Source organism: Equus przewalskii, chromosome 18, assembly GCF_037783145.1.
Source record: "Equus przewalskii isolate Varuska chromosome 18, EquPr2, whole genome shotgun sequence".
NCBI classification, from domain to species: domain Eukaryota; kingdom Metazoa; phylum Chordata; class Mammalia; order Perissodactyla; family Equidae; genus Equus; species Equus przewalskii.
In genome coordinates, this window is record NC_091848.1 from 26,080,121 (window position 1) to 26,095,430 (window position 15,310).

At 43.6% G+C, this 15,310-nt stretch overlaps 1 protein-coding gene across 7 annotated transcripts in view; it reads right to left on the minus strand.

Moving 5' to 3' along the window:
• DGKG (diacylglycerol kinase gamma) overlaps positions 1–15,310 on the minus strand; it is a 236,133-nt gene that overhangs the window by 83,060 nt on the left and 137,763 nt on the right. For all 7 annotated transcript variants that reach the window (XM_070582487.1, XM_070582490.1, XM_070582486.1 and 4 more), the window contains one exon: positions 11,186–11,250. In XM_070582487.1, the coding sequence (XP_070438588.1) occupies positions 11,186–11,250 (65 nt within the window). The remainder of the gene's footprint in view (positions 1–11,185; positions 11,251–15,310) is intronic.

The following is a 15,310-nucleotide window of genomic DNA, read 5'->3' on the forward strand; positions in this document are numbered from 1 at the left end:
ACCAAGTTAAGATCAGATCATATTGGACTAAGGTGGGCCAAATCCAATGACTGATGTCCTTATAAGAAGAGGGAAATTTGGACAGAGAGATACAGAGGGAGAACGCCATGTGAAGACGGAGGCAGAGATTGGAGGAATGCAGCTCCAAGTCAAGAAATGCCAAGAATTGCTGGCAACCACCAGAAGCAAGAAGAGATGCCCGGAACAGACTCTCCCTGAGAGCCTGGGGAAGGAACCAATCCTGCTGACACCTTGATTTCAGACTTATAGCCTCCAGAACTGTGAAAGAATAAATTTGTGCTGTTTTAAGCCACTCAGTTTGTGGTAATTTGTTATGGCAGCCCTAGGAAATTAATACAGTTGATAATAGCTTCATCTTCCCAGCTAGAACCATGGACTTTTGGAAGTAGAAGCTGTAGAAATCAGGATTTCCTCTCGGCCCTAAGATGATGCTAACACAAAATAGATGCTCAACACATTTTGGCCGAATGAGGGAACATGCTCAGTACCACCCTTCTGGTTTTAGGTCAGTGGGTCCCAAAGAGGGTTTGGACCCTTCTCTGAGCGAACAAGGTTATGAATGACGTGGGGAGATAACAGTTTAGCACCAAAACAATGACTATAGAAGACAGAGAGGAAAAGCCAAAGTGGGAGAAAATACATCTAAAACCTTATAGGCGGATTCTAAGAGAAGGTGGAGGCCAGGGCTGGGGTTGGTCGGGGAGGGAGAGTTCAGAATACTTGGACTGCATTTTGCAACAAGTCATAGGTGATGATTAAGCCCCAGAAGGAGAGGTCATACCATAATGAGGAGTGAAGGGCACACGTGGGGAAGGTGAGAGTAATGGAGGAAGCAAATGATGATCTGGGTGGCATTTGAGAAGGAGAATTTTATAAAGGCCCCTGAATGCAAAGCAGGTGAGTTTAAGTTCTATAAAATAGGATGTGAGTTGTGGCAGCAACAGGACAAAACACATGGGCAGCTGCAGGTAGGGCAGGCCTGAGAGGAAAAAGCATCAAGATGGGCCAGGAGGCTGCTGAGGAAATCCTGAGGAGGGGCCATCTTGGGGACCAATTGGGAACTGAGGAACAAAGGAGGTAAGAGGTTTCATGAGACACCCAGTCGGTTGTGGGGAGGGAAGCAGAGGGCTCCCATTTGGTGGGTGCCATGGGCTCACTCCTGGGCTTAGAGAGGGGGATGTGTTTGTCATCCTAGAAGAATGAGGCTGCCTTCTGTTTTTAGAAACCTTTGCAAGACATTCCATAACTTCTCTCAATAACTCACTTTAGCCTTTAGTATGTCTCCAAGCCAGGAGATTCTTCCTTCCATCCCAAATGGCAATTCCTCACTTTAGAAGCACAGTCTCTCCTCTCATTCTTTCCTGAACCCAGATGAAGCGTAAGGAGGTGTGGTCTCTATTTCCTGTTGTGAATCCTTCACACACTTGAGGCCCGCTGCCAATACATTCTCTGCTTATCCTCTCCAGGAAAAAAAAAAAGATTTTTGTTTATTTAAAGTTTCCTCACGGGTCCCGTTAATTTTCTCTGTAGCTCTTCTCTAGTCTCTTTCTTGGGTGCTTCTTTGGTCACAGGGCACCAAATGGGGCATTCAGGGAGGCAGGGAAGTGTAGTGGGAATCAGACAGACCTAGGTTTGAACAGCACTTCCCCTGTTAACTAGTTGCACGTTCTTGAGCAAGTTGCATAATCCCTCTGAGCCTCAATTTTCTCATCTGTAAAATGGATCAATAATATTTAGCTTATACTTGGAGTGTTGTGCCAGTTAAAAATAATGTAAATTAAATTCTTGAAAGCATTCAATAAAGGATGGCTCCTATTGTTTGTATGAATTGGAGCAATGCTGATTATATTGGGAATACTGCCTTTCTAAGCACTTTAATAAACACCCTGATAGTCGTGCTTGCTTAAAAAACTACACCACTGCAGAGGTCAGATGGCAACTCTTGCTACCTCTGATGGTTACCTAAAACACAAACTGGTCTTTTTCAGATACAGAAAAACCATAAGAGAATCACATCTTTTTATTTACTCTCCACAAAAGTAGAGCTGCCTAACACATCAAATAGTTATTTCACTTGCAAAGGGACTTGAGTCATGATATCTTTAAAACTCTCATATTGACTGGACAAAATCACTGGGATATTTTTTTTAGATGGAAAAGACTAGTAAAACTCCCACTGCAGATAAACTCACTCCAGTCAGCTTCTTTATATCATTTTCCTTTCATAACCTGTAACTGATACTGTCTTAATGTTTTAAACCAGTGTATACAGTGTGATCTCAAGTAAATAAAATTGTGCAATGAAAGTGCTGAAGAAAAATACGTTATAATGCTAAAAGTGTTTATTTTTTGGGGGGGACAAAATGATTTACTTTTCTACAATAAGCCTTAATTACTTGTATAAAGAAAAGTTTAAAAATAGTACATACAACTTGATAAAAACATATTATCACAAATATTTTATAATATGTGTATCAAGTAAACTGCAGAAATGCACCAAAATGGCCAGCAATATTGTGTTTCTGAGTGATAGGTCTACGAGTGGTTGATTTTTTTCTTACTTTAACTTTTCTCAACTTTACAAATTACTTATAATGATATTGTAATATACTATGTAATCCTACTGTGTGATGTATGATTAAATTATAGAATGATAAATGTATTGGCATTTTACTGAAAAAACTTTATTAGGATAAACGAAGGAAAAAAACCACGCCATATCTTGCTACACTGATGACTCATACCCTATGACCAATAGATATTTATTTGTCCTCTTAGAGAATTACCAAATTCCAGCGTTTTAAGGGCTTTTCAGTTTCTAACATTACTATTATCTGATGTAGGATCTGTCTTTGTAATAACGAGAATAATAATAATAATAGCTGGCATTGATGTGCCAAGCCCCTAGAATAAGCACTTTAAAGCACTGGTTCATTGGATCTTCAGAATAATTCTATGAGATAAGGTACTTGTGGCAGGTGGAATAATGTCCTGAAGATGTCCACGTTCCAATATCTGGAACCTGTGGATATGAACATGTTAGGTTACATGGCAAAGGGCAATTGGGGTTGCAGATGGAGTTTAAACTGGCAGTCAACTGACTTTGACATGGGGAGATTACCCTGGATTATCTGAGTGGGTCCAATGTAATCACAAGGGTCCTTTTAAGTGGAAGAGGGAGGCAGAAGAGAGACTGTCAGAGGGATGCAACGTGAGAAAGACTTGACCGGCCATTGCTGGCTTTAAAGAAGGAAGAGGGGCACAAGTGAAGGAATGTGGACAGGCTCTAGATGCAGGAAAAGGCAAGGCAATGGATTCTCCCCTACAGCCTCTAGACAGAAATGCAAGTCTGATGACACCTTGATTTTAGCCCAGTGAGAACTAGTTCAGACTTCTGACTTCCCAAACAGAAATATAATAAATCTGTGTTGTTTTACACCACTAAGTTGGTGGTAATTTGTTACAGAAGCCATAGGGAACTAACGCAATATTTTATTCCCATTTTACAGGTGAGCAGACTGAGGTTTAGAAGAGTAACTTGGTCAAGGTCACATGCAAGTGGATAGTGACAACTCCAGCATTTGAACACAACTGTCTAATGATAGAACCTGCACTCTTGGGCGCTTGGCCCCACTGGATCTCCAAATGATTGTCCAGACCTGCCTGAGCATAAAATGTGAAAACTCACTCCCCTCCCCCACCCCAACAGCCCCCTGCACTGAGGATGGCTCTAATTGGTAGAATTGATGTCCTTTATTTGGGGCTCAAATTGGTCTATCCAGTCACTTTTCCCATTCATTTATCATGCAAAATAACCTAATCCCTCCTTTACGGAAACACTTTTTAAAAATTTGAGGCCACTAATCACTTCTCCCTAAGTCTTCTCTTGGGAAACAATCCTAAACTCAGCCCTTCCTTAGAAGACATGGTTTCACATTCCAGCACTTTCCCGATCTCTCCGTCCTGGAAAGCATCCAGACTGTCAACACCTGTTTGAGGACCTAGCCAGCTCCTACCTCACTTAGAATTTGTACTTTGATTTTCTTCTGTGAGGTTATCACGCAGACCTTAACCCTTCCGACCTTGATTATATACTACGTCTTGAGCTCTTTGATGGAAATATTTCTAGAGATCAGTCAATCAATAAAGACTGATAAACTTGAGGATTATCTGGTCTTATAAAGACTTAAAAACAGCTTGCTTTCAAGTTCCTTCTGATAGTATCACAAATTGATTCCACTCTTTGTTGACTTGAATCATACTGTTCTTGTTCTAGCCTGGCAGGGGCTAGAAAAAAGTGCCTGGTAAGCTACAGTAAGGAACTGTTTGTAGGGCGTCTTGAGACACAAGCTGCTCATGTGCCCCAGCCTGAGAAGTTGTGCTGTCCGTTCCAACATGGACTGGAGACCCAGGAGGAAAATGAAGGAAATGTTAAGAGTCAATGTGATTTCATGGTATTATTTAAAATATCGTGAATCTTTAGGGCAGAGAAACCTGCAAACAAATATTAATAACAGCCTCCTAAAATCTTTGACCATCCACAGCTTTAAATGATCTGTGGTGCTGTTCCTTCGTTTCTGCAAATAATCAAGGGCTGAGTGTAAACAAATAAGACAGCCAAAAAAAACCTGGTCTTTGCAGTTGCGTAATGATGAACGCCTGGTAAAAAAAACATGAACCCATATTTCATTCATTTTCCTCTCTGCATCTCTCCCCGGGGGGGGGGGGGGTGGGAAGGGTGGGGGATAAAACATTTTTGTGGGCTAGTACATAAACATTCAAGTAATTAAGTAAGTTGCTCTGTCAGAACTGACTTGAAAAGCCAAAGGTACCTAAACACAAAGCATAAGGTTTGCATTTCTTTTGTAAATACCTAAAGCAGTAAAATAAAAATAGAAAATGCCATAATCAACTTCATTTGGGGATTTCTCAATTCCAAATATTTGAAAAAGATATTTTGATCTATTTAGGGAAACAGGTGCAGGCATTTTGGACCCCAGGGTACCCAGGGCAGGTCTCTCTTGCAGTACCAGGTAGGAGACGAGGAAAGGCAAAATGCAGTTCGGGGCACAGAATGGAGACTGCAACGGCAAGGACTGCAACCTGCTGTATCTGCTGCTGTGGATCTTCATGCTTTAGGAAAGTCAAACATCTGGGCTGTAACACTGGGCTACCTCACAGGGCTCCTGGGAGGAATAACTTAGAATGGTTTCATTTTTAGATTAAAAAAAAAGAAAAATCTTATGTAAATGGTGATACCATTTATGCTGTGACTGCAGAACCTACCAGAGGTATTCAAGAGAGCAGGCCCTTTCATTTCCAGAATTGTATGACTTGAGCTTAACTGGCTTCTATTTCATGTTCCACACAACATCTCTGTGTTCACCAAAAGTGGGGGAAGAGGTGTTGGGTGGGTAAGGGGAATGAGCATCAGTGAAGGAGGGGTAGTCACATCTCCAGTGTCTGACTGTTTTGGGACACCCACCTACCCACCAGTTGTGTACTCCACGGCCTCAGTTCCTCTCATTACCATGTCAGCTGGGGTCTCTGACCCCCTACCTCGATCCTGCCTCTAGCCTAGACTTGGCATTTGGACTCAGAATCTCTGGCATTCAGACTCCAAACCTCTGCCTCTTGGACACCCATGGAGCCAGTGAAGGAAATTTTCTCTACAATTCCAGTCCTGTAGAATCAAACCCAATCCTGGCTGATTGATGCTATCCTCCTACCCTCTAAGAGAGGGCTTTGGACAGATTTAATGTATCATAGCTGGGGTCTTCTCCAACTTTCCCTTGTCCTCCAACTTTTCAGTTCAAGGGCCATGTCAAGTGAATCCACTTGCCACTCCATCAGAAAAGCCTTTCATTGTCAATGCTTTATTGGCAATTTAAGGCAATGCTTTTCTCAGGGTCGTCATTCAACGATACTCAACAAAAAATTGTTATTGAGAACCTACTGTGTGTTGTGAACTTACACATGATCTTGTTAAATACTTACAGCAACCTTGCAAGATTTTCAGGGGAGGAAGCAAAGGATTAAAGAGATTAAGTAACTTGCCCAAGGTCACACGCTACTAAGTGGCAGAGCCAAGTTTTGATGCCAACTTAGACTATACCCTGCTGCCTCATTCTATAAATATCTACTAAGCGCTTAGTTATTTGCAAGATGTATTTCCAATCTCTTAAGGACTCAGCCTACATTAGGGCTTCTGGGGAACCCCTCATCAGCTACTTTACGGGCCTGGCTCCAAGAAAGCTAACACTCCAGAGCCTGTTAATTACCCAAGGGCTTTTGGGAAAGGTGGTCAGCTTCTGGTAGGAATGAAGCACTGTTTCGGTCCCTTTGAACGGCCTAACAGGAAGTATCTTGCCTCAGCCTAAACTGCTGAGGGACATATTGAAGTGGATGACACTCAACAGGTTTAGAATAACACATTCCTCAAGTGCTCTGAGTTTCTGACCAACAAGGAAAAAATTCCATAGTTAGATTCTCTTTCTGGACACTCACTAACAGTGACATTGGAATTAGGTAGCTTTTACGTATGGATTCCATATATACAAAACCCTTCACAGAAAGTTAATCCGTAAACTTCATGGAGGACTGGTTCTTGGGTATCTGGAAGACTTTAGTGGCATCCTCAGTTCATCTGCTAACACTGACTACCACCTGTTTGGGGGACTGATAATCCCTCTCCTTCCTCCCCTGGTTGGAACTCGCTTTCCTCCATTCTTTTACCTTTACTGCAAACTCCCCACTTTGTGAGTCCTGGCAAATGTTTCTTCTTTTTATTAACTCCTCTCTCCTTGCAACCCCATAGGAGTGAGATCTGTGTAGCTGCATGGGGTCTCACATTTAGAAGGGCCCTGGCTTGGTTTAATGCTCTGCTGTCACAAACTGGAAATTCTTAATAATTTTTGAATAAGGGGGCCTACATTTTGCACTGGGCCATGCAAATCATACAGTTGGTCCTGCTCCTTGCTGTGGACACTGAGATAGGGAGAAGAGTCATTCCACGTAAGGTAAGAGTGGGTGGTGTACCTCTGGTCCCGCTTTAGAACTCAGCAGGCGTTCTCCTACAGAGACAATCCGTAAAGGTGATATAAAAACGGAGCTGATAAAAGCTCCGCCCTCCTTAGCCTCCATGTCTTCATCTCTAAAATGCGGATGGTAGCACATACACGTGCATGTTGTTGCGAGCATTGAGTGAGATCATGCATAATAAGTACCCATGAAAGTGTTTGATATACAATAGGTGTTTACTAAGTGAAATCCATGGGAGACAGCAGGTGCGGCAAACAGAGTTTGAACTCTGGAATTAGGACTAGGTTAGAATCATATCAGACTTCTTGTGGTATCATTTCGCAATATATAAAAATATTGAATCATTATGTTACACACCTGAAACCGATATAATGTTTTGTGTCAATTATATCTCAATTTTTAAAAAAAGAATCATATCAGCCCCACTGCTTAAAACAATGTATGACCTCGGTTAGGTGACTTGGCTTCTCCCAGCCACAGTTCCTTTATCTGTGAAATGGGAATGCTAATATTTACCTTGTAGGGTGGTTTTGGGATTTAAATAATCTAATGTATTTAAAGAACCTAGTTAACTACCTGGCATGTAGAGGAGCTAAAAAAATAACAGTTCTTAGTTTGGTTTCCTTATAACACTATTTCTACACTCTTAACAATTCATTTACAAGTAACATTGGGATACAACCATTAATAAGTGTCTTATACTATACAACTTTCTGTACACTATATGACCTACAAAATCCAACCTCTTTGTATGCGAAATGATTTTGTAAAAAATATTTGAGGATTATTTTTCCTTCTTTGCTAAACTATGAATTCCTTGAAGGCAGGGGCCACGTATTATTTACCCTTGATTCCTAGAACACCAACATGTTAGAATTTCAGTTGAACTAAATCTCTCTTCTGTTGTTTATGCCAACAACGAGAAGATAATTTTCATAACATTCCTAAATTAGCAATTAATAATTAGCCTATCAATGATTAGGAAGTAGAATGTACCAAAAGTTGCCCCACCTCTGCTGTCAAAGGCCTTTGTTCCCTTGCCCATTACACTTTGCTCATCTTCCTGCCTCCCTGGGTCTGGTTCCTGCTCCACTAACAAAGCCATTCTGCCAGGGAACATAACTTAGTTTTGTGCAACCTTCCCTGGCAACCACCTGTGTAGAGAGGCCACTGGGGAAGAATTTCCTGAAACCCCAGTAGTTGAGTCATAATTTGATGCCTCTTAGGATTCAAAGAGGCCTCAGAACTGTGACTTTTAACCACTTGAGGATTATGGGTCCCTTCAAAAACCTGACAGTTACAGACATTCTCCCTAGAAAAATATACTCAATATCTTACACTCAATTTCAAGATGGTCTCAGAGCTCATGCAGCCCTTATACCTCAGGTTAAGAACTCCTGTTGGAACAGCCCAGAAAACTGAATGAGCAATGCGAAAGCATCAAGTTTCCTGATAAATTCTAGCCCAGTCTAGTCACGCTCCCTTGTTCAGAACAAAACAAAACAAAACAGTTACAACTCTCTAGATTGAACCTCAGGGTCATCCCTCAGGGCCTAGTCCCAGCCGCTAACAGTAAGGGCGTCCAGCCAAGCAGGCTCTTTGGAAAACATAAGTTCAGCCGAGTAAACCGAGGCCTTGTTTGATAATATCGTTTACATTTCCAAATCCCGGGTATCAAGCTTTCTTCCTATCCCTTGTGGCCCTTCCTAAGTTTAGCTGCTGGTGTAATGGGGTAACCATGGCAACAACCACCTGCCTATTTAAGACCATCTCCAAAGCTAAATAAGGAAGCCTGGAGAAAATGGCTGCTCGCCTGCCTCTCAGTGGACAAACTGGGCACTCGGGTATTTTCAACATGAGCAAGCAGGAAGTGCAGAAGCAGCATGGATTCAAAGTTCTTAACAGGAAGTGTTCTGGGACCTGATGAAACGGGGAGTACCTCTGCGCCACTCTGTCTTCACTTAGCAGCAGGCACACGGATTTACATGCAAATCCCCGTGCCTGTCATCCAGGCGACCACACTACCTTGATCTCAGCCAGGTGAAGGCTGAGGTGCACACGTAATGGCCAAGAGTAGTCTAGTTAATGGGAACTGGAAGTGGCAAGGAAAAACGGTCATTCAGATCTCAGTGTATTTGTTCATCCTTTACATTGAAATGCACAGTTACAACTTTTTCTGACAGAGGTATCTTTCTGGTTGTACTCAATCATGTGGATGACTGATGGGTGCTCTATTTATGTCATATCCTGTCTATTGATCTTTGGAACATGGAGACATTTCTCCCTCCCTCTGCTTCCTTGCTCTCTACAAACGACAGAGGTTTTGCTTCTTTCTGCGCCTAGAGACCCCACGACGGACCTCACTGAGCATCTTGCCCTTCCGTGAGTATGCTGCTTCCTCTCACTCCTTTGGGTCTTTTTGTACATTTGGTTCCTTCTCAGTAGGTTGCCCTTCTTTTTTTGTCGACCTGGAAAATACTGGTTTTCTGTGTCTTGGTTCCGGCATCTCTGTAGTTGAAGATCCTCTACACTAAGTTCAAGCCCTTGCTTTGTGTTCCACAGATCACCTTGAGACATCACTTCACGCAAATCACTATGCAAATCTGCCTTCCAGCCTGTCTCCACCATTGGACTGTGAGCCCCCAACATATATCTACCCAAAACACCTACACAACAGCGCCTGGGATGTAGTATGTTTTCAAAAGATACATTCACTGAATGAATGAATGAATGGAACCCCCATGGATTTCACAAGCATATGGCATCTTGACAAGCATGTGTGCATGAGTATGCATAAGGGTACCTGTGTGAAAAGTCTGGAACGGATGCAAGAGCAGGATTTTTTAAAAAGTGATTTTGTGTACAGATGAGAGTGAAATTGTGAGATCGTGAGAAGATCATCAATTGATTTGTAAGTTTGTGACTACAGTAGGAGTAGGGGCTGAAAGTACACGGGTTAATAGTGTTTTGTGAGTGTGCACCGTCTGTGTGTGAGAGAAAGACGGAATATGCCTCTGACAGAATGCACGTCTTAAGGTTAGTTCAGCTACTATTAGATCCCACACACCATTCTTTCTGAAGCCAAAGTAGCTTCATTATGTTCAGTTTCTGATGCCTAAAAAGACTTTCTAGTTCTCAGTTAACCCCCAGGCTGGGGGGTCAGGGGCAAGGAGTAGGAATGAAAAGATGGAGCTCTTCGGAGGTGCTTTAAACGAAAGCCTGCAGATAACAGAGACCTGTGCTTTGAAGACAATCGTGTGGGCTAAATAAAGTCAAGTCCTTCAGGTTCCTAATTAATATCCACTCTCCTCCCCACCTGCCTGAGGGTGGGGTGCGGTCCAGTGATCATCTTGAAGTGGTACACAAAGAAGAAAAAGGATGGAAATCAACCAAGGAGAAGAAACAAAGAAGAAGGGAGAAAGGTAATTGAATAGTCCCAGGGTTCGCTATAAGCCAGTCAGAACTCACGTCTCACAAATTTCCTCCCGCCAGCAAGGATTGGTTTTGTTTGCAAATGATCTAGTTTTCTCACTCCTTTCACTTTTGGACCTAACATCCAGACTTCACCCAGTGGGCAGGCTGAGGCTGGGATCTGGTGGGCTCCGGATCTCGCCGCCTCTGCAGAGGCCTCCCTCTGCTGCCCTCTGCTGTCGGGGGAGGCAGAGGCGACGCCCTGGCCCTGGAGCTGCCGTCCCCTCCCCTTTGAGATGGTGAGAAACTGAGGCTGCTGCCACCCTGCCTGCCCCTCCCCAGAGAAATCTCGGGGCTGGGAGTCGGGGTGGTGTACGTGTTGAGAAAGCGGCCGAGCCCTAGGAGGGGGTTCCAGTTAGCCAAGAACTGACCGTCCCCCCAACTGCCCCAAGGCGGGGGGTGCACCACGCCCTCCCTCCGCACATCCTCCTCTGGGAGGGGTCAGGAGGCCGGGCGGCGGCAGGTTTCTGACATTGTGTTCTTTTTGGAAATGGAAGCCCTCCTTCCGGCAACGTGGCAGGAAGGCGAAGTCCCCGGGCGGCCGGGCCAAGAACACTTGGGTGAGAGCAGGTGGCGGCCTCGGACTGGCCGGCCGCGCGGGGCGGGGCGGATGGGCAGGGCAGCGGCGGCTGCAGCCGCATCGCCCTCTTACCTGCTGTTGAATTTTTCTGGGTGTTTCTCTCTCATCATGTGGAATCTGTGTGCAATGGAAGCATCCTGAAAGAGGAAGAGACAGAAAGTAGATCCCTGGTGAGTGGTCATAACCGTGCGACGTGGAAGGAAGGGAAGCACACTCTTTCACTGACATCCCCCAGACCCTGAGCGTCCACCTCACAGGGGAGAACATGGAGGCTCCCACGGAGCCTGGACGCCAGGTCCAAAGTTAGGGGCTAGTGCCACTAGTGCTTGTAGAGCCTATGCCTCTTGACTCCTTGCAAAACTCACTCTCTCCAGGGCCATAGCTCAGGGTGAGTGAAGGGGACAGCCACTGCCCTTTGAGGAGAGAGGGTGTCTGGGTCTGAGCAGCGACAGTGCAGAAGCCTGTGTGTGCAGCTGAACGTGAGTCTTTGGAAATGCCTCGCCATATTCACTCTTTTTGAACAAATACTTTTTATTTTGGAATATTTTAAGACTTACAAGAAGTTGCAAAAATAGTACAGAGAGTTCCTGTGTCCCTTTCAGCCAGCTTCTCCTTGTGATAACATCTTACGTAACTATAGTACATTGTCAAAACCAGAAAATTGACGTTGGTGGATGCTGTTATATATTAACTCTTAAACATCTGTGTTCAGTAGAAATCATTGGTAGCATTGGATACCATGCTTAGTAGATAATAAAAAATATATTTAAACTTCGCGCTTCTGGTTCCTGATCATTCCACTGGATACGACTCTCCCCAAGGTCAATAAGAGTCTCATGACCACATTCTGTGGACACCTTGCTGTCCTCCTATTAGCACATGCCTTTGCTGCACTATTGGCCACCTGCCCCTCATAACTCACAGTCAGAATGGCTCCCCTGACACTGTGCTTCTGGGCTCTCCATCCCCTGTGAGAACTTAGCCCTGAGTCCAGTCTGTAGCCTACACTCCATGTCATAAGTTCTCATAGTTGTTATTAGCATCTAGATGCATGTCTCCACAGTGTATATCTTTAGAACCAACCCTGAATTTTAGACCTAAAACTGGACTCATCTTTCCTCCTCAGACTTGGTCTTCTGCCCTTGTTAATGGTCTCATTTCCCAGCAGAAGAGAGTGGAACGCCTCTTCCCCGCTCAGGCCCCATGCCAGCACTTTAGGTGCAGGTGGTGGACGTTAGAAATAACCAGGCTAATTGGGCCGGGGTCAGGGGATTGACAGAAACAAGGGAGCTGATTCAGATTTGTGCAGGGAAAAAAAAAATACAGAAACTCATTTACTGGAATATGCGGCTAAAAGAGAACTGAAATTTCATACCAGTGACTTTTCAGCTAGTGCATATTAATTCCTTTTCCTGATATGGAAACCCTACAAAAGAAAATTTCTGAATTTTTTCTCAACATCAGGAGGTAGAGTTCAGAGAAGAAGCTTTTTTTTTCAGCATGTGCTGTGTGTGGTAAGTAAAATATAGGCTAATGATGGAGACAGAAAGTCCAGAAGCAAGTTAGGGGGCAAAGAAGAGCTTTCGTAATATTTGCACTTGGCGGAGGAGCAAATCCAGCCAGTAGCCCACTACTGAAAAATAGAGGGCAAGTGAAGGATAGAAGCTTATTCTATGGTTGTCAAACATTCCTTGCTGAAGTCATGTCTTGGGAATTTAAAATTTAGACTCTACTTATGGATTTAGCTTTCAGTTTTTAGTTTAAGACCCATTAAGGGTTGAAGGTCTTGGTTAGGCATGCCTGTGGACACACAGTGGGAGACGTGCAAAACCTCAGAGGCCTCTGTCCCCCAGGCCTACACAGCCTGCCGAGCTTCTCCAGGCAGAAGTGCTTCCTGCTCCCAGACTGTGCGCATCTCCCTCTCCCTGAGCAGGTTTCAGAGAATCCTCTGAATAAGAGTCATGCGACATCTGTCAAATGCTTCTCTAGAATTGAAGAAAACATTCCATCTACTTGTGTTCCTTTGAAGCACTAATTTTCTTCTGTCAGGGGGAAAAAAAAAGGAAAGAAAAAAAAGCAATCACATGTTGCTTGGCACAATTTGTGCTTCACTATCGCCCGCCCCCAGTGCTGCTGTGACTGGCTCCTAGGTTTTTATTCTCTGGGATATGTGCACAGGCCTCCTCCTTCTGTGTAGTTCTGATTATCCCTGGCTTTTTCAGAACTAGGTTTTGCAAAGCTTCTTTTCATAAAGACCAGCTTTTACAATATTACTAGTTAAGCATGTGGTTCCTAATTTGACAGTGTAATCCCTTGGTAAATACACAAAGGAGCAAGGGAGAGTGGAGCAGTTCCTTTGCTGTTCAGTCTTGAAAAGGCAATGCTGGTAGAGACTCTGACCATGTGTCTCTACCTGTGGATTAAAAAGAGAGTCAAGATTCACCTTGACTCACTGTTGAGCTTCTCTTTCTCAGGCACTGAGCTGAGTGTACTTAAATTCAGTGGTGATTTCATTTAAATTTTGGAAACCAGTACTACAATGGTTCAAACCCTTCCTTGGTAATAATTAAGGCAAAATGAGACTTCTGATCTGAAGGGGGGGTGAGGGTGGAGATGGGAATGGCAAACCCCTGGGAGTGATGATGGCATTTCTGACAGCCTCACTCTCCGGAGTCCTTTGCATGAGGTGTAGGAGAAGAGGAGATGATAACAGTATAGACACATGGCTACTCCTTCCTGAACTAGAACTCCAAGCACATAGTTGGAGAAAAGATTTTTGTGCCTCTTCCAAATATAAGCAGCAGTCATTTGGACTTTGAGATAAGTGGATGTCTAGGCCAGTGCTATCCAATAGGAGTCGACTGAAATTTTCTAGGGCCTACATTAAAAAAGTGAAAAGAAAGATATGAAATTAATTTTAGTAATCTATTTTAATTAACAAATATTATCACTACAACATGCAGTTAATAGAAAACCTATTCAGATATTTTAAATTCTTTCATACCACATTTTTGAAATTTGGTGTGTGTTTTATGCTGATAGCATCTCTCAGTGTAGACTAGCCCCATATCAAGTGCACAGTAGCCACATGTGGCTAATGGCTACCATATTGGACAATGCAGGTCTAAGTCACTTTGGCAACTTATGGAGATAAAAAGACAGAGAAGAGACAGTAAGACAGATTATTTGAAATTTGGATTGTTCTGAAAAATTATAGTAGATTGGGGAATTAAAAAGATGTAGACCCCTTGTCCAAAACACATCTCAGTGACTCCCGTTGTCTTAGTACCTCCATGGCTCTCACAGGTGACAGACAAGAACCTGAGGCTGAGGGAATCCAAAAAAGGTTGCAGGGAAAATGATGACTTGTTGATAAATTTCTTAATGGGTAGGAGGCTTATCATTGTGGAAACTTGGCTGGTGAAGTCTGATAAGTACACTCTGTAAGGTGGAAAATGGTACGTGGATTAGCGTGATGACTGTGGCTTCTCCTTGGCCCCTGGGTTCTCCTAGCATCAGAAATAGATTTCATTGAATCAAGGGATTAGCTGTTCACTCATCCTGTTAAGGCTCAGTGAAAGCAGAGCCTTTGAGGCGTTCAGAGTTACACATACCCCAGGAATTATTTTGCAGTTCCAAACTTCCTGTCACTGATACCTGGCCATCCTGACATTTCTGCAAATCCAAAAATAAAAAGCAAGGACGAGGAGGCCAGAGAAGTCAGAGGAAGTAGCGTCCTGAATGACTAGGTTTAAAATCTCCTGCCAATGGATGTTATCAGTTCAGGGGAATGAGAAGGCCAACTATCTCAACTCTTCACTGGTGGGGAGCTGGCATGTATGTGGTGATGAGAATGTGGTGACAATGATGCCATAGTCACTCCCTGGATAGGCCAGGAGAGTCTGCCCTGTTTATCCCTCCATCTCTTGAATAGGTTCTCCTGGCACCAAGGGGACAAACTCGTCCGGGTAAATTCTTTACCATCTAGGGGCACCACAGCAGCAGTCATTGTCATCACCTTTGTAAATGCAAGGCAGGAGACATTTGATATCAATAAGATATTCCAGGTCCTTCAAAAGAGGCAAAGACTTGCAAAGCTCTCTTTGCCAAAGGAGTCAACTCTAATCATCTTAAGGAAGTAAAACTGTGGGTTGGTTTACATACCTACTTCTCCTCTTACAAAGTTTGGGAAGTCAA